The sequence below is a fragment of the Tamandua tetradactyla genome, chromosome 7 (assembly GCF_023851605.1).
Source record: "Tamandua tetradactyla isolate mTamTet1 chromosome 7, mTamTet1.pri, whole genome shotgun sequence".
NCBI classification, from domain to species: Eukaryota; Metazoa; Chordata; class Mammalia; order Pilosa; family Myrmecophagidae; genus Tamandua; species Tamandua tetradactyla.
The window spans coordinates 36,968,987-36,996,302 of NC_135333.1; the positions used below are offsets into that span (position 1 = coordinate 36,968,987).

Below are 27,316 nucleotides of genomic sequence, written 5' to 3' on the forward strand. Positions count from 1 at the left end.
TTCCTGTAAGAGTTTTATAACATTAGCATTAGCATTAATATTTAGGTCACTGATCCATTTTGAATTAGTATTTGTGCATTAAATTATTTTGTGAGGGTCCATATTCATTCTTTTGCATGTGGATTTCCAGTTGTCCCACAACTTGTTTGAAAGAGACTCTTCTTTCCCCACTGAATGGACTTGCTATCCTTGTCAAAAATCAACTGGCCAACATATACGGATTAAATTGTAGACTCTCAGTTCTATTCCACTGTTTTATTTGTCTATCCTTATGCCAGTACCACATTTTAAAAATTAGTGCAACTTTGTAGTACATTTTGAAATCAGGAACTGTGAGTCCTCCAACTCTGTTTCACTTTACAAGACTGCTTTTGGCTATTCAGGGCTCCTTGCCATTTCACAAATATTTGAGGATAAGTTTTTGCATTTCTACAAAAAAAAATGACTGTTGGAACTTTGATAGGAATTACATTACACTTGTAGATTGCTTTAGGTAGCACTGAAATCTTAACAACATTAAGTCTTCCAATCCATGAACATGGGTGTCTCTCCATTTATTTAGGTCTTCTTTAATTTCTTTCAGCAATGTTTTGCAGCTTTCAGTATATGAGTCTTTCACTCCTTGGTTGAATTTATCACTAGGTATTTTTTTCTTTTAAATGTTATTTTAAATGGAATGGTTTTCTTGATTTCCTTTTCAGATTGTTCATTATTGGTATTTAGGGACCCAACTGACTGCTGTGTGCTTATCTTTTATCCTGCAACTTTTCTGAGTTGTTTATTAGTTCTAGTAGCTTTCCTGTGGTTTCTTTGGGATCTTCCATATAGAGAATCATATCATCTGCAAACAGGTATAATGTAATTTCTTCCTTTCCAGTTTGGATGTCTTTTCTTTCTTTTTCTTGCCTGGTTGCTCCAGTTAGAATTTCTAGTACAACAATGAATAAGAGCAGTGACAGTGGGTGTCCTTATCTTTTCTTGACCTTAGGGGGAAACTAAGTGATTCATCATTGTGTATGCGATTTTTTGTGGGTTTTTCATAAATGACCTTTATCAGGTTCAGAAAGTTCTCTTCTATTCCTAGTTTTGAGTGTTTTTACCAAGAAAGGATTCTGTTAAATGCTTTTTCTGCATCAATGGATACGATTTTTGCCTTTCACATAGTACTGTGGTCTGTTACACTGATTTTCTTATGTTGAACCATCCTTGCATTCCTGAAATAAATCCCACTTGGTCACATAGTACTGTGGTCTGTTAAACTGATTTTCTTATGTTGAACCATCCTTGCATTCCTGAAATAAATCCCACCATTATAATGGTGTATAATTAATTTAATATACTATTGGATTTGGTTTGCCAGTACTTTGTTGAGGATTTTTGCATCAATATTTGTAAGAGAGACTGGACTGTATTGTATTTTTTTGTGTTATTTTTATCTGGCAGTGGTAACAGGGTAATGTTGGCCTTGCAGAATGAGTTAAAAAGTAAACTTTTGCCTTCTATTTTTTTTTGGAAGAGTTTGAGAAGGATTGGTGTTAAATAATGTTTAAATGTTTGGTAAAATTTGGCAGTGAAACCATCCTGCCTGTACTTTTCTTTGTTGGAGAGTTTTAAATTATCTATTCAATCTCTACTTTTTATAAATCTGTTGAGATTATCTACTTCTACTTGTGCCAGATTAGGTAATTCATATGTTTCAGGGAATGTGTCCATTTTATCCAGATTTTCTAATTTGTTGGCATATAATTGTTTGTAGAACCCTCTTATAATTCTTTTTTTTTATGTTTTTCTATGTCTGGCTAAACGTTTCTCAATTTTATTGATATTATAAAAAACTTTTGGTTTGCTGATTCTACCATTTTTTTCTATTCTCTATTTCATTTATCTCTGCTCTTACTTTTACTACTTCCTTCCTCCTACTAGCCATTTGGATTTAGTTTACTCTTCTTGTTTTAGTTTCTTTAGCTATATGAAATTCTGTAACTAGTTTCTTTAGCCTAATGTGAAATTAGGTTATTGATTTGTAATCTCTCTTATTTTTAAATGTAGGCATTTAGAGCTATAAATTTCCCTCTGAGCACAGTCTTTGCTACCATCCCACAAGTTTTGGTATGTTGTGCTTGTTCTCATTCATTCCAAGATATTCCTGACTTCCCTTGTGATTTCGTCTCTGACCCTTTTGTTGTTTCACAGTTTGTTATTTACTTTCCACCTATCTGTAAAATTTCCAGTTTTCCTTCTAATGTGATCCAAGAAGATATGATGACAATATTTTTATCTCCACTAAGGTTTGATTTTTGACCTAACATACGGTTTATCCTGGAAAATGTTCCATGTGCACTTGAGAAGAAGGTGTGTTCTGCTGTTCTTGGGAAGAGAGTTCTATATATGTCCACTAGGTCTAATTGGTTAGAAGTGTTTTTAAAGTCCTCTATTTCCTTACTGATCTTTTGTTCAGATGTTCTATCAGTTGTTGCAAGTGATGTATTGAAGTCATCAACTTTTATTGTAGAACTATTTCTTCCTTCAATTCTGTCAATTTGTGCTTCATATATTTTTGGGCTCTGTTGTGAGATATAAATCTATTTATAATTGTTATATCTGCTTGCTGGATTGAACCTTTATCAATACAAAATATCATTCTTTGACTATTTCGATCTTTGATTTAAAGTCTATTTTGTCTGACAATAGCAGACAATCAATCAAACAAAAAACAGAAACAAAAAGAGAAACTCTGGATTCTTTTTGATTACTGTTTGCATGGAACACCTTTTTCTACTCTTTCACTTTCAACCTCTTTGTATCTTTTTACCTAATGTGAGTTTCTTGTGAACAGCTTATAGATGGCAATATAGATGGGGGCACAGTTTTCATCCAATCTGCCAATTTCTGCTCTCAAATAAGGGAGTTTCAATCCACTGATATTTAAGGCAATAACTGAGAAGGAAGAATTTGCTTCTGACATTTAGCTATTTGTTTTCTGTAATCAATAGTTACCTTTAGCAATCTTCTTTATTTCCTCTTATGGCTTCAAGTTACTCTTATTTCAGCCAATAAGACTCCCTTTAGCATTTCTTATAGAGTGATTCCTTTGCTAATGAACTCTTTCGGCCTATCTATAAATGTTTATCTATAAATGTCATAAATTCTCCTTCATTTTGAAAGATACTTTTGCCATATATCGAGTTCTTGGTTGACAGTTTTTTCCTTCAAGGACTTTAAATATGCCATCCCATTGTTTCCTGGCCTCCACGGTCTCTAATGAGAAGCCCACTGTTAATCTTATTGGGGATAAGTTAAGTTGCTTCTCTCTTAAGTTGCTTCTCTCTTGCAGCTTTCAAACCCTCTCTTTGTCTTTGGATTTTGACAATTTCACTCTAATATGTCTTGGCATATATCTCTCAGAGTCTATCCTGCTTAGAAAACTTGAGTTTCTTTTTAAGATGTTTTCAGCCTCGAACCCACAGGCCACTTCAAATGGATTTTGCTAACATCTCCCCTGAGACAACTCATCCTAATAGTGACAAACTTGCAGTGATATTAAAAAATATTGGTAGGAAACTTTTCTAAGGGGGTAGAGGAAATGGCCAGTTCATGATTTCTGTGTAACTAGCGCAACCCTGGATAAACTATAACAAGGAGACAGAGGTAGGACCCAGGCTCTAAGGGACCTTTGAGCATCTCCAAATGGATTTTATGGGTTATAAGTACGTACTAGTAATAGTATCTTTATTTTCTAGATGAATTGAAGCAGTCCTTTGTTGGAAATAAAAAACAACCCAGCACCCAATGGGGGCTAAAATATTACTAGATTTTGTGTTCCTTATTTAAGTCATTACAAGTTATTTATTTAGTGATATGTGGACACATTTTACTGGGAGTTGTTTGTGAATTACTCAGCAATTTCCATGCCTTTATTAGCCCCAATCTTCTGGAAGAATGGGAATGAATGTTTCATAGTGATAAAGTTACTATTTAGAGGTCTTAAGCTAGAGTTCTCCAGAGGATGCCCTGAATGAGACTGGCCACAGAAGGTGACTGTTACCCGTGATTCCTGGAACAGGCAGAAGAGAAGCTGAAGCAGCTAGCTTTCACGAGGACCACAAACTCTCTAAGGTGCTGAACACACTGATTTCCAAGCTTCCTTTTGCATACTTTTGCTTCTTATTCTTTGGGTGATGCTTCTCACCTTATGGCTTTATGGCTGCACAGTTTGGACTCAGACTCTTGTGTTCCCCCTACAGTAACTCACCCAATCTAGGCTATATTAGGGCCCACCACTACCCTCATTCTAGAGTTCAGCTTTCCCTAACAATTAGGGAGCCAGTTGGAAAAATGGTACAAAGGTCCATTATAGAATTTTACATATTGTAAATGTAAATATGTAAAATGTATTGTAATATGTAAAATGCAGGAAAAGGCTCTTGCCCTGAGAGGTGGTCTCTGCTGTTGCTAGGATGTGTCCACAGCTGTGTGTTGCAGCCAACCCAGAGACAAGGCACCCCTAGTTCCACTGAGGCTTGTCACATCTCTTACATGGAAATCTAGCTTTTTAATGCACTCTGATCAAGGCCCACTGTCCTGAGGGCTCTGAGACCATTCCAAGTCTTACTCCCTAACTGTATCTTCTTGCAAAGAATCTAAAGGTATAAAATCCTTCCCAGGGATATAAATTATTGTTGTGGATTGCAATCCCACTCCCCAGAACTGGACAATTTAAGGTAGTCATTCAAAATTTGCCCCTCTTTAGAATGATGCAATCATTCAACCTGTGCTGTGTGGATCACCACAAAGCAGTCTAACTCATTTGCCAAAGTAGTCATGGAGGTAAGTGCTACCTTGGATTTCCTTCTGGGCAGCCAGGGAGGAGTTGGTGCCATGGCCAGCACTTCATTTTGGACCTGGATTCACACCAGAGTGAGGTGGAACAATCTGTTTAACAAGCTGTATTAGTTAGGGTTCTCTAGAGAAACAGAATCAATAAGAAATATCTGTAAATTCATAAAAGTGTCTCATATAACCACGGGAATGTAGAGTTCAAAACCTGTAGGGCAGGCTGTGAAGCTGATGACTGAGATGGAGGGTCTGGATGAACTCCACAGGAGAGGCTCACTAGATGAAGCAGAAAGAGAGCCTGTCTCTTCTGAATCCTCCTTAAAAGGGTTATAGTGATTAGATTAAGCATCACTCATTGCAGAAGACACTTCCTTGGGCTGATTACAAATGCAATCAGCTGTGGATGCAGCTGACATGATCATGATTTAATTCTATGAAATGTCCTCATTGCAACAGACAGGCCAGGAATTGCCCAACCAGACAAACAGGTACCAACAGCTGACCAAGCTGACAGATGAACCAGACCATGACAGTCCACACCTTGTCAACTTGGCAGCTATACACATCATCTTAAACCATACCTAAGTTCTAAATAGGAAATAATAAAAGACATTTTTTCCCTCACCTAACAGCTCAACAGTCCTGCATATAATGGGAAACTCTTTAAATCTCCACAGAATAGGGTGCAAGTCCTTGGGTAATATTCATTATTAAACTTGATATCTTACAACTTATAGTACTACAGTCCTCGTTTCTTTTTTTGTGTGTGTGAGGAAAAACACAGGTTTTAGACTACATAGCCTGTATTCAAATCCAAATTCTACATGTGCTAAAGCTATATGACCTGTGACCTTTATTTATTATTTTTTAGTAATTAAAAAAATTTTTTTAATATAACAACAAACAAAAACATTCTTAACATATGGTCATTCCATCCTACATATATAATCAGTAATTTGCTGTATCATCACATAGTTGCATATTCATCATCATGATCATTTCTTAGAACATCTGCATCAACTCAGAAAAGAAACAAAAAGACAACAGAAAAAAATTCATATATACCATACCCCTTATCCCTCCCTTTCATTGATCAATAGCATTTCAATCTAAATTTAACATTTGTTCCCCCTATTATTTATTTTTATTCCATATGTTTTAATCATCTGTTAATAAAGTAGATAAAAGGAGCATTAGACACAAGGTTTTCACAACTGCACAGTTACATTGTGAAAGCTATAATATTATACAATCATCCTCAAGAAACATGGCTACTGGAACACAGCTCTACATTTTCAGGCAGTTCCCTCCAGCCTCTCCATTACATTTTGACTAACAAGGTGATAACTATTTAATGCATAAGAATAACCTCCAGGATAACTTCTTGACTCTGTTTGGAATCTCTCAGCCATAGACATTTTATTTTGACTCATTTGCTCTTTTCTCTTTTGGTCAAGAAGGTTTTCTCAATCCCTTGATGTTGAGTCCCATGTCACCAGGAAGGTCTACACCCCTGGGAGTCATGTCTCATATAGACAAGGGGAGGGCAGTGAGTTTGCTTGTTGTATTGGCTGGAGAGAGAGGCCACATCTGAGCAACAAAAGAGGTTCTCTTGGGGGTGACCCTAAGGCTTAATTTTAAGTAGGCTTGACCTATCCTTTGTGGGGTTATTAAGTTTCATATAAACAAACCCCAAGACTGTGGGCTCAGCCTATAGCTTTGGTTGTCCCCACTGCTTGTGAGAATATCAAGAATTCTCCACTTGGGGAAGTTGAATTTTCCCCCTTTCTCACTATTCCCCCAAGGGGACTTTGCAAATACTATTTTACTCACTGTTCAAATCACTCAGGGATTTATTGGGGCATCACTCTGGACAAATCTGCAAAATCTTATGCCCTACTCAAGGTTCCATGTAATTACGGTGTTCAATTAAGCTGTCTACATAAGTTGTATTAGGAACTGATACAACTAGTCAAAATATAAATTTTGTATGAAATAAACATTTTTTCCTTTAGTCTCACACATAAGTTGAAATTTTAAAATATTAATTACCATCTATTTTCAACACCCAACAGTAATGACATTCCTTTGTTCTTCCTCAAGCAAAAACATTTAAAAATTTTTACATTTAGTCACTATTATTATACATTCTAGGCATTCCAAAATTATACCATCTCAGCCTTTATCGTCTTTCTTTCTGATTTCATTTGTGCCCCCAGCCCTGCTCCCTCTATCATTCTCACATCCAGCTTCACTCAGTGTTCTAACAAAATTGTATTACAGTTAGGTAGCATTGTGCTACCCATTTCTGAGTTTTCACATTCAGTCCTGTTGCACAATCTGTATCCCTTCAGCTCCAATTATCCAATACCTTACCCTACTTCTATCTCCTGATAGTCTCTGTTACCAATGAAATTCCCCAAGTTTATTCAATAATGTCAGTTCATATCAGTGAGACCATACAGTATTTGTCCTTTTGTTTTTGACTAATATCACTCAGCATAATGTCTTTAAGGTTCATATATGTTGTTACATACTTCATAACTTTATTCTGTCTTACAGCTGCATAATATTCCATTGTATGTATATACCACAGCTTGTTTAGTCACTTATCTGTTGATGGACATTCTGACTGTTTCCATCTCTTGGCATTTATAAATAATGCTGCTATAAATATTGGTGTGCAGATGTCCATTTGTGTCCTTGCCCTCATGTCCTCTGAGTAGATACCTAGCAATGGTATTGCTGGGTCATATGGCAATTCTATACTTAGCTTCCTGCGGATCTGCCAAACTGCCTTCCACAGTGGTTGTACCATTTGACATTCCCACCAACAATGGGTAAGTGTGTCTCTTTCTCCACATCCTCTCCAACCCTTGTCATTTTCTGTTTTATTGATAATGGCCATTCTGGTGTGTGTGAGATGATATCTCATTGTGGTTTTGATTTGCATTTCCCTACTAGCCAGGAAACTTGTGCATCTTTTCATGAACCTTTTGGCCATTTGTATTTCCTCTTCTGAGTGTCTGTTCAAATCTTTTCCCCATTGGGTTGCCTGACTTTTTGTTGTTGAGTTGAACAATCTCTTTATATGTTCTGGATACTAGACCTTTATCTGATAAATTATTTCTAAATATTGCTCCCATTGTGTAGGCTGTCTTTTTACTTTCTGGATGAAGTTCTTTGATATACAAAAGTGTTTAATTTTGAGGAGTTCCCATTTCTTTCTTTCTTTCTTCAATGCTCGTGCTTTGGCTATAAGGCCCCCCTATTATAAGATTTATAAGGTATTTCCCTACATTTTCTTGTAACAATTTTATGGTCTTAGATATAATGTTTAGGTCTTTGATACATTTTGAGTTAATTTTTGTATAGGGTGTGAGATTTGGCTCCTCTTTCATTTTTTTGCATATGTATATCCAGTTCTCTAGGCACCATTTATTGAAGAGACAGTTCTGTTCCAGGTGAATTGGTTTGACTGCTTTATCAAAGACCAATTGTCCATAGATGAGAGGGTCTATATCTGAAAACTCTATTTGATTCCATCAGTCATCTATCTTTATGCCAGTACCATGCTGTTTTGACCACTATAGGTTCATAATATGCCTTAAGGTCAGGTAGCATGAGACCTTAGACTTCATTTTCCTTTCTCAGGATACTTTTAGCTATTTGGGGGACCCTGCCCTTCCAGATAAAATTGGTTATTGGTTTTTCTATTTCTGAAAAGTAAGTTTTGGGATCTTAATTGGTATGGCGTTGAATCTGTAAATCAATTTAGGTAGAATTGACAGCTTAACTATATCCAGTCTTCCCAATTCACGAACACGGTATGCCCTTCCATTTACTTAGGTCTTCTGTGATTTCTTTTAACAATTTCTTTTAGTTTTCTTTGTATAGGTCTTTTGTCTCTTTAGTTAAATTTATTACTAAATATTTTATTCTTTTGGTTGCAATTGTAAATGGAATTTTTTTTCTTGATTTCCCCCTCAGATTGTTCATTACTAGTGTATAGAAACACTACAGATTTTTGAGTGTTGATCTTATTACCTGTCACTTTGATGTACTCATTTATTAGCTCTAGAAGTTTTGCTGTGGATATTTCGAGGTTTTCGACATATAGTATCATATCATCTTAAAACAGTGAGGGTTTTATTTCTTCCTTTCCAATTTTGATGCCTTGTATTTCTTTTTCTTGTCTAATTGCTCTGGCTAGAACTTCCAACACAATGTTGAATAACAGTGGTGATAGGGACATCCTTGTCTTGTTCCTGACTTTAGGGGGATGGTTTTCAGTTCTTCCCCATTGAGGATGATTATAGCTATGGGTTTTTCATATATTCCCTTTATCATTTTGAGGAACTTCCCTTCTATTTCTATCCTTTGAAGTGTTTTCAACAGGAAAGGATGGTGAATTTTGTCAAATGCCTTTTCTGCATCAATTGAGATGATCATGTGGTTTTTCTGCTTTGATTTGTTGATATGGTGTATTACATTAATTGATCTTCTTATGTTGAACATTCCTTGCATATTTGGGATGAAACTTACTTGGTCATGGTGGATAATTCTTTTAATGTGCTGCTGGATTTCATTTGCTAGAATTTTGTTGAGGACTTTTGCATCTATATTCATTAGAGAGATTGGTCTATAGTTCCTTTTTTTTGTAATATCTTTGTCTGGCTTTGGTATGCGGATGATGTTGGCTTCATAAAATGAATTAGGTAGCTTTCCCTACTCTTCAATTCTGAAGAGTTTGAGCAGGATTGGTACTAATTCTTTCTGGAATGTTTGGTAGAATTCACATGTGAAGCCATCTGGTGCTGGACTTTTCTTTTTGAGGAGCTTCTTAATGATTGATTCAATTTCTTTACTTGTGATTGGTTTGTTGAAGTTGTCTATCTCTTCTTGAGTCAATGCTGATTGTTCATGCCTTTCTAGGAAGTTGTCCATTTCATCTACACTGTCGAGTTTATTAGCATAAAGTTGTTCATAGCATTCTCTCATTACTTCCTTTATTTCTGTGGGGTCAGTGGTTATTTCTCCTCTTCCATTTCTGATCATATTTATTTGCATCCTCTCTCTTCTTCTTTTTGTCAACATTCCTAAGGGTCCATCAATCTTACTGATTTTCTCATAGAATCAGTTTCTGGTTTTATTGATTTTCTCAATTGTTTCCATGTTCTCAATATCATTTATTTCTGCTCTAATTGTCACTATTTCTTACTTTTTGCTTGCTTTGGGATTAGTTTGCTGTTCTTTCTCTACTTCTTCCAAGTGGCCAGTTAATTCCTCAATTTTCACCCTTTCTTCTTTTTTGATATAGGCATTTAGGGCAATAAATTTCCCTCTTAGCACTGCCTTTGCTGCATCCCATAAATTTTGATATGTTGTGTTTTCATTTTCATTTGCCGCGAGATATTTACTGATTTCTCTTGTAATTTTTCCTTGACCCACTGGTTGTTTAAGAGTGTACTGTTGAGCCTCCACATATTTGTGAATTTTCTGGCACTCTGCCTACTATTACTGATTTCCAGCTCATTCTTTTATGATCTGAGAAAGTGTTTTGTATGATTTCAGTCTTTTTAAATTTACTGAGACTTGCTTTGTGACCCAGCATATGGTCTATCCTTGAGAATGATCCATGAGCACTTGAGAAAAAGGTGTATCCTGCTGTTGTGGGGTGTAATGTTCTATAAATGTCTGCTAAGTCTAGCTCATTTATTGTATTATTCAAATTCTCTGTTTCTTTATTGATCCTCTGTCTAGATGTTCTTTCCATTGATGAGACTGGGGAATTCAAGTCTCCAACTATTACGGTAGATGTGTCCATTTCTCTTTTCAGTGTTTGCCTCATGTATTTTGGAGCATTCTGGCTCAGTATATAAATATTTGATTGCTCTATCTTCTTGTTGAATTGTTCATTTTATTAATACATAGTGTCCTTCTTTGTCTCTTTTAACTGTTTTACATTTGAAGTCTAATTTGTTGGATATTAGCATAGCTACTCCTGCTCTTTTTTGATTGTTATTTGCATGGAATATCTTTTCCCAACCTTTCACTTTCAACCTATGTTTATCTTTGGGTCTAAGATGTGTTTCCTGTAGACAGCATATAGAAGGATCCTGTTTTTAAATCCATTCTGCCAGTCTATGTCTTTTGATTGGGGAGTTTAATCCATTAACATTTAGGGTTATTACTGTATGGGTAGTACTTTCTTCTACCATTTTGCCTTTTGGATTTTATATGTCATATCTGATTTTTCTTCTTTTTACTTTTACTGATAGCCTTCCTTTCTATATTCTTCTCCACACCTCTCTGTCCTGTCTTTTCATATCTGCCTCTAGTGCTCCCTTTTGTATTTCTTGCAGAGCTGGTCTCTTTGTCACAAATTCTCTCAGTGAGTTTTTGCCCGAAAATGTTTTAATTTCCCCCTCATTTTTGAAGGACAATTTTGCTAGATATAGAATTCTTGGTTGGTAGTTTTTTTCTTTTGGTAATTTAAATATATCATCCCACTGTCTTCTTGCCTCCATGGTTTCTGCTGAGAAATCTATGCATAGTCTTATTGGGCTTCCCTTGTATGTGATGGATTGCTTTCCTCTTGCTGCTTTCAAATTCTCTTTCTCTTTGACCTCTGACATTCTGATTAGTAAGTGTCTTGGAGTACGTCTATTTGGATCTATTCTCTTTGGGGTATGCTGCACTTCTTGGATCTGTAATTTTAAGTCTTTCATAAGAGTTGGGAAATTTTCAGTGATAATTTCCTCCATTAGTTTTTCTCCTCCTTTTCCCTTCTCTTCTCCTTCTCGGACACCCACAACACATATATTCATGTGCTTGGTGTTGTCATTCAATTCCCTGAGTCCCTGCTCATGTTTTTCCATTCTTTTCCCTATATTTTCTTTTGCTTGTTGGATTTCAGATGTTCCATCCTTCAGCTAACTAAACCTATCTTCAGCCTCTTGAAATCTGATATTGTAGGTTTCCATTGTTTTTTTCATCTCTTCTACTGTGCCTTTCATTCCCATAAGTTCTGTGATTTGTTTTTTCAGAATTTCGATTTCTTCTTTTTGTTCATTCCTTGCTTTCTTTATATCCTCCATCAATTCACTGATTGATTTTTGATGAGATTTTCCATGTCTGTTCGAACATTATGAATTAATTGTTTCAACTCCTGCATCTCATCTGAATTGGTGGTTTGTTCCGTATCTTCAATTTTCCTAGTGTGATTTGTTATTTTTTTGCTGGTGTCTAGGCATTTAATTACCTTAACTAGTTTATTCTGGAGATTGTTTTCACTTCTTTTACCTCGGGTTTTCTTGCTGGATGACTTTGCTGTCTATCTGTTCTTTGACATTCAGTTCAGCTTATTCTGGACCACTAGCTTAGGATTCGTTTAACAGAACAGAATTTTTCAGTTTTTCTTTTCTTGTTTCTTGTCCTGCCTATACAGTGCCTTGCCCCCCCCACCCCTTAAGTCTACTTAGGTATTATAGACCCCAGCCAGATCTTCCCAGACCAAACTGACCTCCTGTCAGGAGAAAAGAGTCACCTGCATCAGTTTTCCCTGAGGGTGAGACCCAGCAGGTTGAAAGACTTTCCTATGAGGTCTCTGGACTGTGCATTTTTCCTATCCTGCCCAGTATGTGGCACTTGTCTGCCTGCATGTCCCACCAACATAAGGTGATATGGTACCTTTAACTTCAGCAGATCTCCCTGCTGGGTGCATGGTGGAGACAGAGGAGAGGTTGTAGGCTGGCTTTAATAGCTTCGATTTTCCAAATCTTGGGGCCTGAATTCCTTGAGGGAGGGAATCCACCTGAGCTGTGCACCACCCCTCTCCTGGGGAAGGCACAGGCTCCACACAAGCTCTCAAACAAGCTTCTTTCTTCCTATGTCTGGGGTAGTTGCAGCCTGAGAAGTCCTGCTTCCATATCCAAAAGCAGTCAAGCCTTTGTAGAAACACAGCCACAAAAAAGAAAGAGAAAATCCTTCTCAGAGCAGGACCCCTATTCCTCGGGTTTGCCAATCAAGAGTATCAGTTGGTATGTTGCTTTGTGTACCTTCAGATCCTATTTGCCCCCTCCTCTTCTTCAGGGCCCAGATCCTTTCAAGTTGGAGCTATATGATCAAAAAACCTGTTTCTCTTTTCTTTTTCCATCAGCCCTGACCCCTCGGCGCCAGGGCAAAAATCAGCAACCTCTTCTTTGAAGAGGTTCAGTTGAGCTGGGGGCCTATTTTTAGCAGTCAGAATTTGGTAATTAATTCCACAGTTGGAGCTTAGTTGGTTCAGCCTCTGCTGGTAGTAAAGTTGCCTTCCTTTTCCCTCTGGGGAGCAGCCTGTGGGGGAGGGGCAGGAGCCACTGTGGCTTAGGGAACTTACAGTTGTGGGGGGGCTCACAACTGGTCCAGCTGGTCCAGACTGGGGTACGCTGCGTGTCCAGTCACTGATGTGGCCCCAGCAGTTGTTCTGTACTGTTCCTGACTATGTAGTAGCTGTTCTGGAGGAAAACCAAATCTCACACCTTGCTAAGCCACCATCTTGGCACCTCTCCATCCAGTCCTCATTTCTGTAACGGATCATGTGGTCGTAGTTCATATTTATCACTACCTTCTTCCACTATCCATTCCATATTCCCTTTACCCTCAGCAAGCACTTCAGCTGGCCATGGTTATTTGCCTGGTGGGGTGACCCAAATCTTCATTCCTGAAGTTTCAGAGCCATTGTTAGTCCTGTCTGGATTGGGTTGTTGCAGTTTCCCATTGATTTTAACAACAGGGCACGGCAGTACTAAAAGACACCCTAGGGGATCTCCTATATTCCAGGAAAACTCTTTTTACGTCTATTGTGTAGCTGCAGTCCTATTTCCCCCTGATAGTCAGGGTCAATCACCCCAACCAGTAAACAAGCCTTTTTGGCTTGTTTATCCAGGGGCATGAGTAGCCCAAAGTGACCAGGTGGCAGTCTTAGATTCTAGTTCAATGGAATCATTGTTGTTTCTCCTGGTGGAAGCACTCCCCCTTTTGGAATTAAAACCTGTATAGACAAGCAGAGCTCAGGGTCACGTGGATCACTAGGGGTACTAGTGAGTGGTGCCACTCCCATTTCCACCCCTTGGTTCCTGGACCAATGGATTCTGGCTATGGGAGAAACAGCATCATATAGTGGACACTGATTCAGAGCATACACAGCTTCCTGGAGAATATTACCCCAGCCCTTCAAGATATTGCCACCTAGTTGGCACTGTAATTGAGTTTTCAAAAGGCCATTCCACCATTCTATCAATCCAGCTGCTTCTGGACGATGGGTAACCTGGTAAGACCAGAGAATTCCATAAGCATGTGCCCATTCCCACACTTCATTTGCTGTTAAGTATGTTCTTTGATCAGAAGCAATGCTGTGTGGAATACCATGATGATGGATTAGGCATTCTGTAAGCCCATGGAAGGTAGTTTTGGCAGAAGCACTGTGCACAGGGAAAGCAAACCCATATCCAGAGTATGTGTCTATTCCAGTTAGAACAAATCATTGCCCCTTCGATGAAGGGAGTGGTCCAATGTAATCAACCTGCAACCATGTAGCTAGCTGGTCACCTTGGGGAATGGTGCCATATCAGGGGCTGAGTGTGGGTCTCTGCTGCTGGCAGATTGGGCACTCAGCAGTGGCTATAGCCAGGTCAGCCTTGTTGAGTGGAAGTCCATGTTGCTGAGCCAATGCATAACTTCCATACCTACCACAATGACCACTTTGTTCATGAGTCCACTGGGCAATGACAGGAATTGCTTGGGAAACAAGCTGACTGGTATTCACAGAATGGGTCATATTATCCACTTGACTATTAAAACCTTCCTCTGCTGAACTCACCCTCTGGTGTGCATTCACGTGGGAAACAAATATGCTCATATTTTTAGCTCACTCGGAAAGCTCTATTCACCTACCTCTTCCCCAGACCTCTTTGTCACCAATTTTTCAATTATGATCTTTCCAAGTCCCTGAGCATCCAGCCAAATCATTAGCAACAGCCCATGATTCAGTACTCAAACATACTTCTGACCAGTTCTCCTTCCAAGCAATGAACAACCAGGTGCACTGCTCGAAGTTCTGCTCACTGGGAGGATTTCCCCTCACTACTGTCCTTCAAGGACACTCCAGAAAGGGGTTGTAGTGGTACAGCTGTCCACTTTTAGGTGGCAACTGCATATCATGCTGAACCACCTGTAAACTAGGTCCCAGTTTTCTCTTCCTCAGTCGATTCACTGTAAGGAACTCCACGAGAGGCCATAGCTCTGGTCTGGGAGAGAGAAGGTAATGTGGCAGGAGTGGAGACCATGGGCATTTGGGCTACTTCCTCATGTAACTTACTTGTGCCTTCAGGACCTGCTCTGGCCCTATATTGTATATGCCATTTCCACTTTATGGTAGAGTGTTGCTGTGCACGCCCAACTTTATGGTTTGGTGGGTCAGACAACACCCAGCTCAAGATAGGCAACTCAGGTCTCATAGTAACTTGGTAGCCCAAGTTTAAGTGTTTAGTCTCTACTAAGGCCAAGTAACAGGCCAAAAGCTGTTTCTCAAAAGGAGAGTAGTTACCTGCAGCAGATGGTAAGGCTTTACTCTAAAATCCTAAAGGTCTGCGTTGTGACTCTCCCATAGGGCCCTGCCAAAGGCTCTAAACAGCATCTCTATTTGCCACTGACGCTTCCAGCGTCAAAGGATCTGCTGGATCATATGTTCCAAGTGGCAGAGCAGCTTATATGGCAGCCTGGACCTGTCACAGAGCCTCCTCTTGTTCAGGTCCCCACTCAAAATTAGCAGCTTTTCTGGTCACTTGATAAATGGGCCAGAGTTGTACACCCAAATGAGGATTATGTTGTCACCAAAATCTAAAGAGATCTAGGTGTTGTGCCTCTTTTTTGATCGTAGGAGGGACCAGATGCAGCAACCTATCCTTTACCTTAGAAGGATATTTCAACATGCCCCACACCACTGAACACCTAGAAATTTCACTGAGGTGGAAGGCCCCTGTATTTTTGTCAGATTTATCTTGCATCCTCTGACACGCAAATGCCTTACTAGTAGTCTGGAGTAGCTGTTACCTCTTGCTCACTAGGTCCAATCAACATGATATCATCAATATAATGGACCAGTATGATGTCTTGTGGGAGGGAGAAATGATCAAGGTCCCTGTGGACAAGATTATGACATAGGGCTGGAGAGTTTATATACCCCTGAGGTAGGACAGTGAAAGTATATTGCTGACCTTGCCAGCTGACAGCAAACTGTTTCTGGTGGTCCTTACTAACAGCTATTGAGAAAAAAGCATTTTTCAGATCAATAGCTGCATACCAGGTATCAGGGGATGTATTGATTTGCTCAAGCAATGATACCACATCTGGAACAGCAGCTGCCATTGGAGTTACCACCTGGTTGAGTTTACGATCATCCACCGTCATCCTCCAAGACCCATCTGTTTTCTGCACAGGCCAGACAGGAGAACTGAATGGGGATGTGGTGTCAATCACCACCCCTGCATCCTTCAAGTCCTTAAGAGTGGCAGTAATCTCTGCAATCCCTCCAGGAATCCGGTATTGCTTCTGATTTACTATTTTACTCATTAAGGGCAGTTCTAGTGGCTTCCACTTGGCCTTTCCCCCCATAATAGCCCTCACTGAACGAGTTAGAGAGCCAATGTGGGGATTCTAACAGTTGCTCAGAATGTCTATTCCAATTATGCATTCTGGAACTGGGGAAATAACTACAGAATGGGTCTGGGGTTCCACTGGACCCACTGTGAGATGGACCTGAGCTAAAACTCCATCAATCACCTGACCTCCATAAGCCCCCAACTCTGACTGATGGATCAGAGTGACGGTTTGGGTCCCCTGGAATTAATGTCACTTCTGAACCAGTGTCTAATAATCCCCCAAATATCTGATCATTACCTTTTCCCCAATGCACAGTTACCCTGGTAAAAAGGCTGTCAGTCTCCTTGGGGAAGGCTTGGAGGAAGATTAACAGTATAGATTTGTGACAGTGTAACAGGGTTCTCCCCCAAAGGGACCTGGCTTCCCCTTCATTCAAGGGACTCTGGGTCTGTAAACTATTTCAAGTCTGGAAATTGATTAAGGGGCCATGACTCTGTGTTTTTGTGATTCAAGTTAGACTTCTGTTCACTTGATCTAGAGCTCTTTTGTTTACACAGCTCAAACAAGAATTTAGACGAATGCCCTTCTATTGTATTTCTAGGTAACCCATGATTTACTAGCCAATGTGACAAATCTCTGCAAGTCAGATTATTGTGACTCTTGCTTTGAGTTTGCTTTCTATTATAATAGCCACATCCACCCTGTCTTTGGTGATTAAGTACTGCCACCTGGCTTCTGCCAACTCAGGATCCAGTCATCCCCATTGTATTTAAGGATTCCAGCTCAGTGACAGCAGTTCCCATAGTAATATCTGACCTACAGAAAAGTGCAACTACAGAGCTCTTTAGGGATGATGGTGCCGGTCTCACAAATTTATTTCTCACTGTTCTGGTAAAAGGTGCATCCTCCAGACATTCCTGAGGTATAAGAGCAGGCTTTGCATGATAAATCCACTATAACATTCCAATCTCTCTAAGCCTCTGGATCTCCTCATCTACATTATACCAGGGCAGTTCTGGCATTTCAGCCTCAGGTAATGTCAGCCACCTTTTGATCCATGTTTCAACCACCCATCCAAACAAACTGTCACTGCCTTTTCTAACCCCTTGAGCAATAACATTAAATGCAGAATCTCTGCTTAGTGGGCCCATATCAATAAATTCAACCTGATCCAGCCTTATATTCCTCCCACCATTATCCCACACCCTTAAAATCCATTTCTGTACATATTACCCTGATTTCTGTCTATATATATTGGAAAACTCATACAGTTCTTTTGGAGTATAACGTACCTCCTCATGTGTGATACTTTGAACCTCACCTTTAGGGGTCTGTTGGGACTTAAGTCTAGTTATAGGTCTAGAAGAAATGAGGAGTGGTGGGAGTAAGGGTGGTGGGGATGGGTCATGAAAAGAATTAGAAATGTCTTCCAAGCCATTTGCTTCAGGGCATTTATTTGCAGTTTCATCTTGTGAAACAGGATTGATCACTCTAGGGCTAATCCCTTCAGGTAGAGGTTGGGTGGCCAACCCCTCAAGGCAGGCTGGAGGTGGGACCATTATGTGCTTAGGGCAGACTATTACAGGGTTATCTAGAGAAGATTCAGCATGACCTAGGGTTTCAACCTCGCCACCAACATCATTATCAATCCATACGTCGCCATCCCATTTTTCAGGGTCCCATTCCTTTCCAATCAATGCCCTCACTTTAAAGACAGACACCATGCAACACTGAGATTTCAGTTTATGTTATAAAGTTGCTACTCTAACAATAAGATTCTGAGTCTGATTTTCAGAGATCTCAAGTCTATGGTTACAAGAAATAAGATTTTCTTCCAGGACACTCAGAAACATTTACATCTGTCAGATGGCACTTCAGCTTCTCATTTGAAGCCTTAAGCCCATTCCTTTCAGTCATTCATGTATACAGTGTATCTAACAACAACCAGCCAACATCTCTATACCTCTTATTTCCAGAAAACTCTGTAAAGGTGTCAAAAACATTATCCCCCCAGAGCCTGGCTTTGTGCAAGGAAAGCATTAGAAGAATAGAATGGAGATATTTTGACTATCTATTTTGCCAAATAACCCCATGGACTCGCAATATCATTCTGATTATGGGACTCAGAGTCCTTAGCGTCTTTGAGTCCAGTCAGAGTAGAAAACAATTCATAAAAACCCATTTTTAAGAGTCTGTTTCTTAAGAACCACTCCTGGTACCAAGCTGTATTAGTTAGGGTTCTCTAGAGAAACAGAATCAACAAGAAACATCCATAAATATAAAATTTATAGAAGTGTCTCACATAACCATGGGAACGTAGAGTCCAAAATCTGTAGGGCAGGCTGTGAAGCTGATTCCATTGGAGGGTCTGGACGAACTCCACCAGCCAAAGCAGAAAGAGAGCCTATCTTTTCTGAATCCTCCTCAAAAGGCTTCCAGTGATTAGATTAAGCATCACTCATTGCAGAAGACACTCCCCTTGGCTGATTAAAATAGAATCAGCTGTGGATGCAGCTGACGTGATTATGATTTAATTCTATGAAATCTCCTCATAACAACAGACAGGCCAGCACTTGCCCAACCAGACAAACAGGTACCACCACCTGGCCAAGTTGACATATAAACCTGACCATGACACAAGGCTAAAAGAAAAAGCAACCCAGAAATCTAAGGTAGATTTAGGGAGCTATTTGGAGATGTATTCCTGGTCAGGCCTGGGAAATTCTTAGGTCATCCTCCTAGAGCATTCCTGTACCTTTAGTTATGCGTGTTTGTCTCAGTTATTCGACATCTATTGTTCAGAACATTAATTGCTTATCTGTGCCACTACCCCAGCAGACAACTTAAAGACAAAAACAGGATGAAATCATGACAAGTGACACTTAACCTGCCTGGGAGCCAGACCTCCACAAATGAAGCTTCACTTCCAGGAGAGTCCATGGCAGCAGGAAGACCTGAACATGCCCTAAGGGTCTCTCCTGCAGCCTGGACTGAGGGAGGACCAAAGGGGGAACTGAGACTAACAATAATTGAAAAGACAAAGCTCCCTCTAAAAAGACTGCCAATGCTCCGGCTACAATAACCAGAACGAGCAGGGCCCTATCGAGTGGATTCAAGACACCTGATCCGAGGAACACGCCTCTACAAGTGAACTAGTCAAGGACAGTCTCAGGCTCTGGATGGGAGCCAACAGTGCCACCCCATTCCTGCCTTTGTGAGCAACACAAAACCAGCACAAAGTCTGCTTCTAATACATCTCTACTCCTGCCTTTGTAACCCCCACAACCCCAAACCAACTCTTCCCTCAGACCCTGTATATGATTAGAAGCTTACTTCACTCAAAAGGACTTTGCATGAACAGCACAGTCACCTGTCTACTCAGTTAACCAAAAGGTTCAGCTTCTTGCTTTCAGAGATTAAGTGATCATCTCCATTCTTCCATACTTTCATTCATCCATTCGACATGTATGTACTGAGCGACTGCAATTGCTGGGCACTGTTCTAGGTGCTAAGGGTACAGCAGTGAACAGGACAGGCAAGAAATACCTACTCAACCATGTAGGTTTATACTCTAGTGATGACAGACACAATGTATATGAATAAGTACAGTATATGTCATGTCAGGTGGTGAGAAGTGCAACCGGAAAAAAGCAGGAAAGCAGAGCCGGCAGTGAGGGGTCTGGGTAGGTGGGCTTGCCACTTTGGGTAGGGCAGTCAGGGAGATAGTGCGGGGGGAGTGAGCCCTGTAGAATCTGGGGGTGCACCTGCCAGGCCAGGTGAAGAGTGTGTGGGCTGTCTGGTGCTGAGGCAGGTGAGGGTGGAAAGAGCCGGCTGGCCTGGAGTAGCCTTTACTATTCTAAGCATCCTGGTTTTCTCCATTCTGGTTTTTATTTAATTTATTCTCTGCAAGATGAGAAGTCACCAGAGGGCTCTGGGAAAGGAGATATAGTAAGACTCAGGTTTCTAGAAGGATCACTGTGGCATAATTTTATTCTTGGCCTGGTGGCTTAGTCTCTTTCTCTCCCTCCCTCGCCATTTTGGCACGTCCGGTTCTTCTAAGCCTCTGAATTACAAGCCTCACCAGCGACTAGTGATGATGCAGCCTTGTCTCTCTAACCCTATTGGCCTTCTCCTTAGTCCTCCACCTACCCAACATCCTCTGCTATGGGTACACTCAGGAACAGCATCTCTATGGTCACAGTCACTCATCCGTCCTCCCTGTGTGATTGGCTACCCTCCCCTGGAGGCCACGCCCTAACTCCGCCTCTCCTCAAACTGTATATAATCCAGGGCTCGTCAAGCCTCGTGGTCTTTAGCTTCTGGCGGCCCTGGCATAAGCGTCTACCAACAATAAAGCTACCTCGCTTCATGCCTTAATTGACTCGGCCTCCAGTCCTTTAGACCCGCAGCGAGGTCTCCTGCGCGCGCCCCTTGGACCCAGACCCCCGGCTCGAGCCCCTTTTCTGCGTGCGGCAGTGTCGTCTAGCAAGCAGTGAGAAGCTGAGGAGTAGAGGGTCCCCGATAGTTTAGCGGTTGGGTCAAACCGCAGATCACCCTGTGGGGCAGGCACCTGGGGAGTTACACTTCTCTGCCTCCCCAGCCTGCTACGACACCCGGGACAGGGCCACACAGGACAGTCAGTGTGTGTTGGTGGCACCAATGTGGTGGAATAGTGGAGAGCACAGCCCACAGTGCCCAGGGTTGCTGGCAGAGGGTACATGAGCACCCTGCCCCTTCCACTCTGCCGCCACCCCCCACCCCCAACCGCCGCCGTGGGGCTGGGAGCCTGGGAAGGCAGAGGTTCGGCAAAAACGGATGTGAAGATGGACACAGCCCCCTCTGACCAGGTCCCCCACAGCCAGGTCCTGACGCTGCTGCACATTGTGTAGCTTTCTTCCCACTCCCACCCCCAGCAGGATCTCTATACTCCACTCCCTGGAAGCTTTCAGACCCTCCCAGGATCCAGCAGCGTCCAGGTGTACACACTGACTCCACATGCCTCCCTCAGCCCCCACCTCCCACACAGGTCCCCATTCTCCCTGCGCCAGCCCTTCAATCTCATAAACCAACACCCCACCTAGCAACCCAGGGGCCCTGCCTGTGTACCTTGGAAAATGCATCACCCCTCTGTGGCCCAGCCATCCAAATACCAGCTGAAGGGGATGGAAGAGCCCCACTCAGCCTCTGCCCTGGGCTGCCCCCCAGCTCCAAGGACACTCACCCACACAGTCCTTTCGGTTCCAGTGTAGTCGCCTCCCTGGTGGACAGGTGCATTCATAGCTGCCCTTGATGTTGATGCAGCCGTGACTGCAGCTCCCATCATTCATGCTGCATTCGTCCACATCTAGAAGTGCAGGTGGGAGTGAGGGCAAGGGACCACTCAGGACCAGAGGGCTGAGGACCACCCGGCCCATGCTCCCTGCCCGACATAGTCGCCACCCACCATCACACAGAGATGCACGGGTATGCAGCTACATGCACTTCTCCTGCCAGGAAGCACCCCCTGCCCCCAGTGGACCTTGGAAAGTTTCTGAACTCAAGGAACTACACCCAGGCTGGAGGAAGTACAGAAAAAGCCACACAAAATTAAATTCCAAACCAGGGAGCACAGGCAGTTCAGTAGAGACCCGGGTCTGATCCCTGGCTCATGCACCAAACCAAACCAAACCAAACAAAAATTCCAATCAAACCCAAGTCTCCCTGAGCAGAAAATGGGCATCATGGACCTGGTCAATCCCCCTCCCAGCCTTAGTTTCCCCTCCTGCACAGAGTCACTTCTAAGGGCCCTTCCTCCCAGACCACCAAAGTCCAGAAGCACCCACAGGAGATGGGGAGCAAGGGCTGGCACCCTACTCCAGCCACAGTGGAAGGACTCAGAGTCTGAGCTGCCTGCAGCCAGGGAGTGCCCAGCTCAGGGGTCAGTGCCCGAATCTTGAGAGGCCCAACTCAGAGGCCAATCCCAACACCTGCTGTGCCCTGACTGCTCTATTGCCTGACCCCTGCTGAGTGAGCACGCTAAGCCCATGCTATGGAAATGGGAGAGATACACAGAGACTGTGGGGCTTACCCTTAACTCCTTCTTAACTGGTCCCGCTCCACCCATCACTGCTTCCCTCCAGCTCTAGCCCATCAGTACAACTTGAACCTGACCTTTCTCCCACCCCTCCCTACACTGTCCTGGCTCTATCTGGCAGGTTTTGCTTCAGGGCCTGCCCACTGGGGCCCTGGGGTCCAGGCTTGCCACCTGCACTTCTCTTTCCTCATGCTATGTGAATGTGACCATGCCACCCTGCTGCTTGAACAGGAAATAAAACCTCAAGTTCCCTCCAAGGCTTTTCACAAAGCCCTACTTCCTGCCCCTGAAGCTCCCTGGTCTGTATCTCTAAATATGCTACCTCCCTTCTCCACTGTCTCAGTTCTGCTTTCCCTTCCTCAGTGCCTTTGCACATGCTGTGCCCACTAGAATTCTCCCCCACTTTTAGGTTCTCAATACTCCTTCTGTGATCTCTCCCACTAGAATGAATTGCTTGGGATTCTCTCTACAGTGGTGTCATCTCTTCTGGACTGGGCCCCCCCATCATGACTGCTGTTTCCAGGCTCATGCCCACAACCTGGCTGAGGCCTGGCACCAAGCGGATACTTGCTGCTCCACTCCTCTGCCTTGCTCTTGGCTGACTCCCTCTACTCAGCTGTCCCTAGGGGAGCTATCCGCTCCCAGGCCCAGCAGGTCAAGATCGGTGGTGGGGAGGGACGTGGGATGCAGTGTGGGTGGCCATGCGGCCAGGCGCGTGCCTGGGGGGAAGGTGGCCCTTGTGGGCGGGCTGCAGACCTCCGCAGTGGGTGGTCCCGTAGAGCGTGTAGCCGCGATGACATAGGCACTGGAAGCTGCCTGGAGAGTTGATGCAGACATGGTCGCAGGTCCGATCAAAGGAGCACTCGTCGATGTCTGTGTGGCCACAGTAAGACAAAGTTTGAGGAAGGAGTGTGATGGTGTGGCAGGTGGGCTTGGCCTGTCACTCAGTCACTCAACTGACAATCCCCAGGCCCGAGTGGAGTCACTGGTCAGCCCTCAGGGTCCAGCACACAGCCAAGCCACAATGGATATTCAGCTTCCTGTCATTGCCCCATTTTCCATTTCACTCCACTAACCCGTGTTCTTGGGTTAGAAGCCACAAACCTTTTCTAGAGGTGGGTAAGAGGAAGGATTTTGAATAGAAGGGACTATTATGATCATGATAAATCTCTGCCAATTTCTATCTCACATTAAACTATGATTAAGTGTTGAATTCATTCCTGCAGGAATGTTATTCCATTTTTGAAATGAGGAAATTGACTGGGGCTCACCCAAGAGCCCCAAGGAAGCAACTGAACTGGTGTGTTTTCCTATTATTCCTGAAGTTCTCTTGAAGAGATAAGGAAAATACCACAAGTAGAAGGGGGGAAACATACTATCATTAAGAGTTAACAAACTAGCTCCAACAGTGTATAAAATTTGGTTCTAAGCTTCCCAGCAGGCAAAGTAAAAAGGGAAAGAGGAAGAGCTACAGAGTGTTCATTACTGGAAAGGAAGAAATGAATCACGTGCTCACAGGAAACAAATCTGTGCTGGCCATAAATTCTGAGGAAAACACCTATCATGACACAGTTGACGGGGGCCCCTGAGGACAAAGCTGACACAGACGTGGCCTTCCACGGGCACAGAAGTTAGACTTCATTCTTTGCAAACACTGGCTCATGCAAATTCATACATACTCATTATATGTATGTGTTCACAATAATACATGAGAAAGGGATCACACTGTGGGCGTTCAGGAAAGGATGTGATCCCTCCCAGCAAGGGATATGGGAATACCTCCTGGTGCCAGGGGCACCTGAACTAGACTGTGAACCCAGCTTGGAATGAAGAAATAGATGTGGGGGAGGGCATTAAAGCTGAAAGAACGGGATGGGCAAAGGCCTGGGGGTGGGCGGGCAGGCTGCCTAGGGCATGGTGCGGAGTTTGAGAGGGGTCTGACATCCCTCCATCATGAGAGCCCTGACTGTCAAGCAAAGGAGTGCGTCTTCCCTGCTGAAACTGGGAAGCTCAGAGAGATGAGCCTGGAGGAGGCAAAGACATGGTGGGAGCAGAAGCTTATTTCAGAGCCCCAACGCGGCCACACTTCCTTGCATCCACCACAAAGTCCTTGCAAAGCTGAGGCCCCTCCTCAGCCTTCTACAGACCAGGTAAAGCAGATCAAGAAACGAAGTCCAAGTGTGGAGGGGCCCTGAGGACAGGCCCCTTGGCAGCTGTCATGTTCCCAGCTGGCTCTGGCAGCCCTGACTGACGAGCGACCTGCCAAGTGATTCCCAAATGAATCACGTGTTCACAGGAAACAAATCTGTGCTGGCCATAAATTCTGAGGAAAACACCTATCATGACACAGTTGATGGGGGCCCCTGAGGACAAAGCTTCTTCCTGGCTTCTGCCGGGAAGCTCAGAACCAAATTTTATACACTCTTTGGGCTTTGACCTCTGAGCCCAAAGAGGGCAAGTGATGGGCCCAGGCCACACAGTGAGGTCAGGGGCAGGCTAGCCCTGGATCCTCAGGGTCCTTGGAGGACCACATCCCCTAAGCACATCTGACACCTCAAGGCCTCACCCCGACCAGGTGCCAGTCTCTGAGCTGCATTATCAGGCTGAAGCTGTGAGCCCCTTATCCAGGCTCAGGCATGGGTAGCCTGCAACTATCAGTGCCCCCGAGGAACAAAATCAGCTAGAATACCACAGAATAATTCATGATGAAACTGAGCCCCTTCCCCACCAGGGCACCCTATCTCCTTCCCAGTGGACTCGTCCAGCCCCAGGGCTCATTGGGGTCCCCTCAAACTCCCTGGTTTCAGAGTACCTCCCTTTGGGTGATTTATATCCCTGACTTCTGGAAATGCCTAATTATCTGTGAAGTCTTTCATCAATTTCCTCTTCTCCCAGTAAGCCTTCCTCGATTGCTTCTCTGTCCATCCTCTGGGCTACGTCTGCATTCTGGACCCCCTGCTGGACTTGTACTGGGTTGCGATTCTTGGCTTTTGCCCAGAACTCTCCTCCCAGACTGTACAGATCTGATCCATTAGTCGGGCTTCACTGAGGCCCCCAGAGCCCAGAGGAAGGCCTTGTGGAGGGTGCTGCAATGCGCAGTAAGTGCCACCAGGGGACAGCATCCTTCCCCAAGACAGGCGGTCTGGCGCTGAAGAACAGGGGGGCGGGGCCTGCTGTGCCCCTGGACACGTGCTGATTGCTCTCTGGGCCTCAGGTTCCCATCTATGAAAACGAGAGGCTGAACTGGTTGGTGGCTGAGGAACCCTCATAGAGTCATAAAGCTTTCAAGACCCCAGACCTTCTAGGATGGGGTTGGGCCAGCTGAGGACAGAAGACCACTCTAAGGAATTAAGAGCCACAGCCACAGGCTCTACCTGGCCAAGTGGACAAGCCATTCCACATGTCACTTCCTCTCCTAGGAGCCTGCATAAGCTGGGAGGGAGGAGCTGGATGAGGACAAGAGCCCATGGGCCCCGAGGGTTGCTCAAGCCACTTGCTCACCTTGGCAGGTCCGCTCGTCAGTCAGCAGCTTGTAGCCCTTCTGGCAGCCGCACTCGAAGCTGCCCACGGTGTTCCGGCAGTAGTGGTCGCAGCCCCCGTTGTTGGCCAGGCACTCGTTGATATCTGTGGAGCAAGCAGGAGGGATGGGAGGAAGGAGTCTGTGCTGTCTGCTGTGGGACAATAGCTAGCACTGTCTCCCCATCTTGCCCTGGCTTGCCTACTGCCTGCAGCCCAGGGCTGGTCTTGCTCAGGACCCCCAGATGAGTGGCGGGGATGGGGGGCCTGAGGGGAGGTGGGCTATTCTGCCCCAAGACTCAGTGAGCCTGGCACTCAGGGAATCATATAAGGGGAAGGAACCAGCACCTGCTGTACCAGGAAAAATGAGATGAGGCCACCCACCATGTCCCCTTCTACATGCACATAGGGAGGTGGCCTGGAGGACAGGGAGGACCATGGTAGACAGGCAGCTTCCCATCCAGCTCCACCACTGCTAGCGAGGGGTCGGCGCAAGCTCCTTCCCATCCCTGAGGCTTGACTTCCTTGTCTGTAAAACGAGCATGACGGTACTTCTTTTGAAGGATACCAGGAAGATGACATGAAGTAACCTTTGTAAAGTGCTGGTACTTGGTGCTCAGTAAGTTTCAAAAAACAGGTGGTGGTGTCCCCATTTTACCGATGAGAAGATCAAGCTTAGAAAGGTAAATTAACGTGCTCAACAGACTACACCTGGTGAGCGGTGGCGCTGGGACTTACACCTGGGCCTGACTTCACAGCCTGGGTTCTCCCTGCTACTCCATTCCAATTCCACATCTCTTTATTTAAGCTATTGCTCTACTTGGCATTTAATGAGTCACGACTGCATCTAAAGGGCACCTGGTCTAACCTTATGCAATAAATGGCCACCCTCCACGCCACCCCTCTCTGTCAGATGGTCTCTGCTTGCACACCTCTGGTGACAGAGAGCTCTCTCCCTCACAGCTGAGCCTTGGCTGTGGCAGCATGAAGCTCTCCCTTACCTGGAGCACAGTGCTGTCTGCTGGGAGCGTCTCTGCTTACCTGGGCTGTGTGTGCTGGCTGGAAAGGCCCTGACCTCTCTCTGGGCCCCAAGTCAGCCTAGCAGAGACATGCCTCCAGAGGACACCCTGTCCCCGAGGCACCTCTTCTCCAGGAGACACAGTCCCAGTTACTCCAGAGCTCCTCCAGGGTCCCAGCCTTCAGGATGACTATCCTGGTCACAACTTCCCCCATCCAAGACATAACTCA

The 27,316-nt window shown here is 43.6% G+C and overlaps 1 protein-coding gene across 5 annotated transcripts in view; it reads right to left on the reverse strand.

The window, feature by feature from the left end:
- Window positions 1-27,316, reverse strand: part of SCUBE1 (signal peptide, CUB domain and EGF like domain containing 1) — a 165,734-nt gene that overhangs the window by 41,210 nt on the left and 97,208 nt on the right. For all 5 annotated transcript variants that reach the window (XM_077169101.1, XM_077169102.1, XM_077169104.1 and 2 more), the window contains 3 exons: window positions 26,054-26,176; window positions 23,309-23,425; window positions 21,701-21,823 (listed from right to left, as the gene is read on the reverse strand). In XM_077169101.1, coding sequence (XP_077025216.1) covers window positions 21,701-21,823; window positions 23,309-23,425; window positions 26,054-26,176 — 363 coding nt within the window. The remainder of the gene's footprint in view (window positions 1-21,700; window positions 21,824-23,308; window positions 23,426-26,053; window positions 26,177-27,316) is intronic.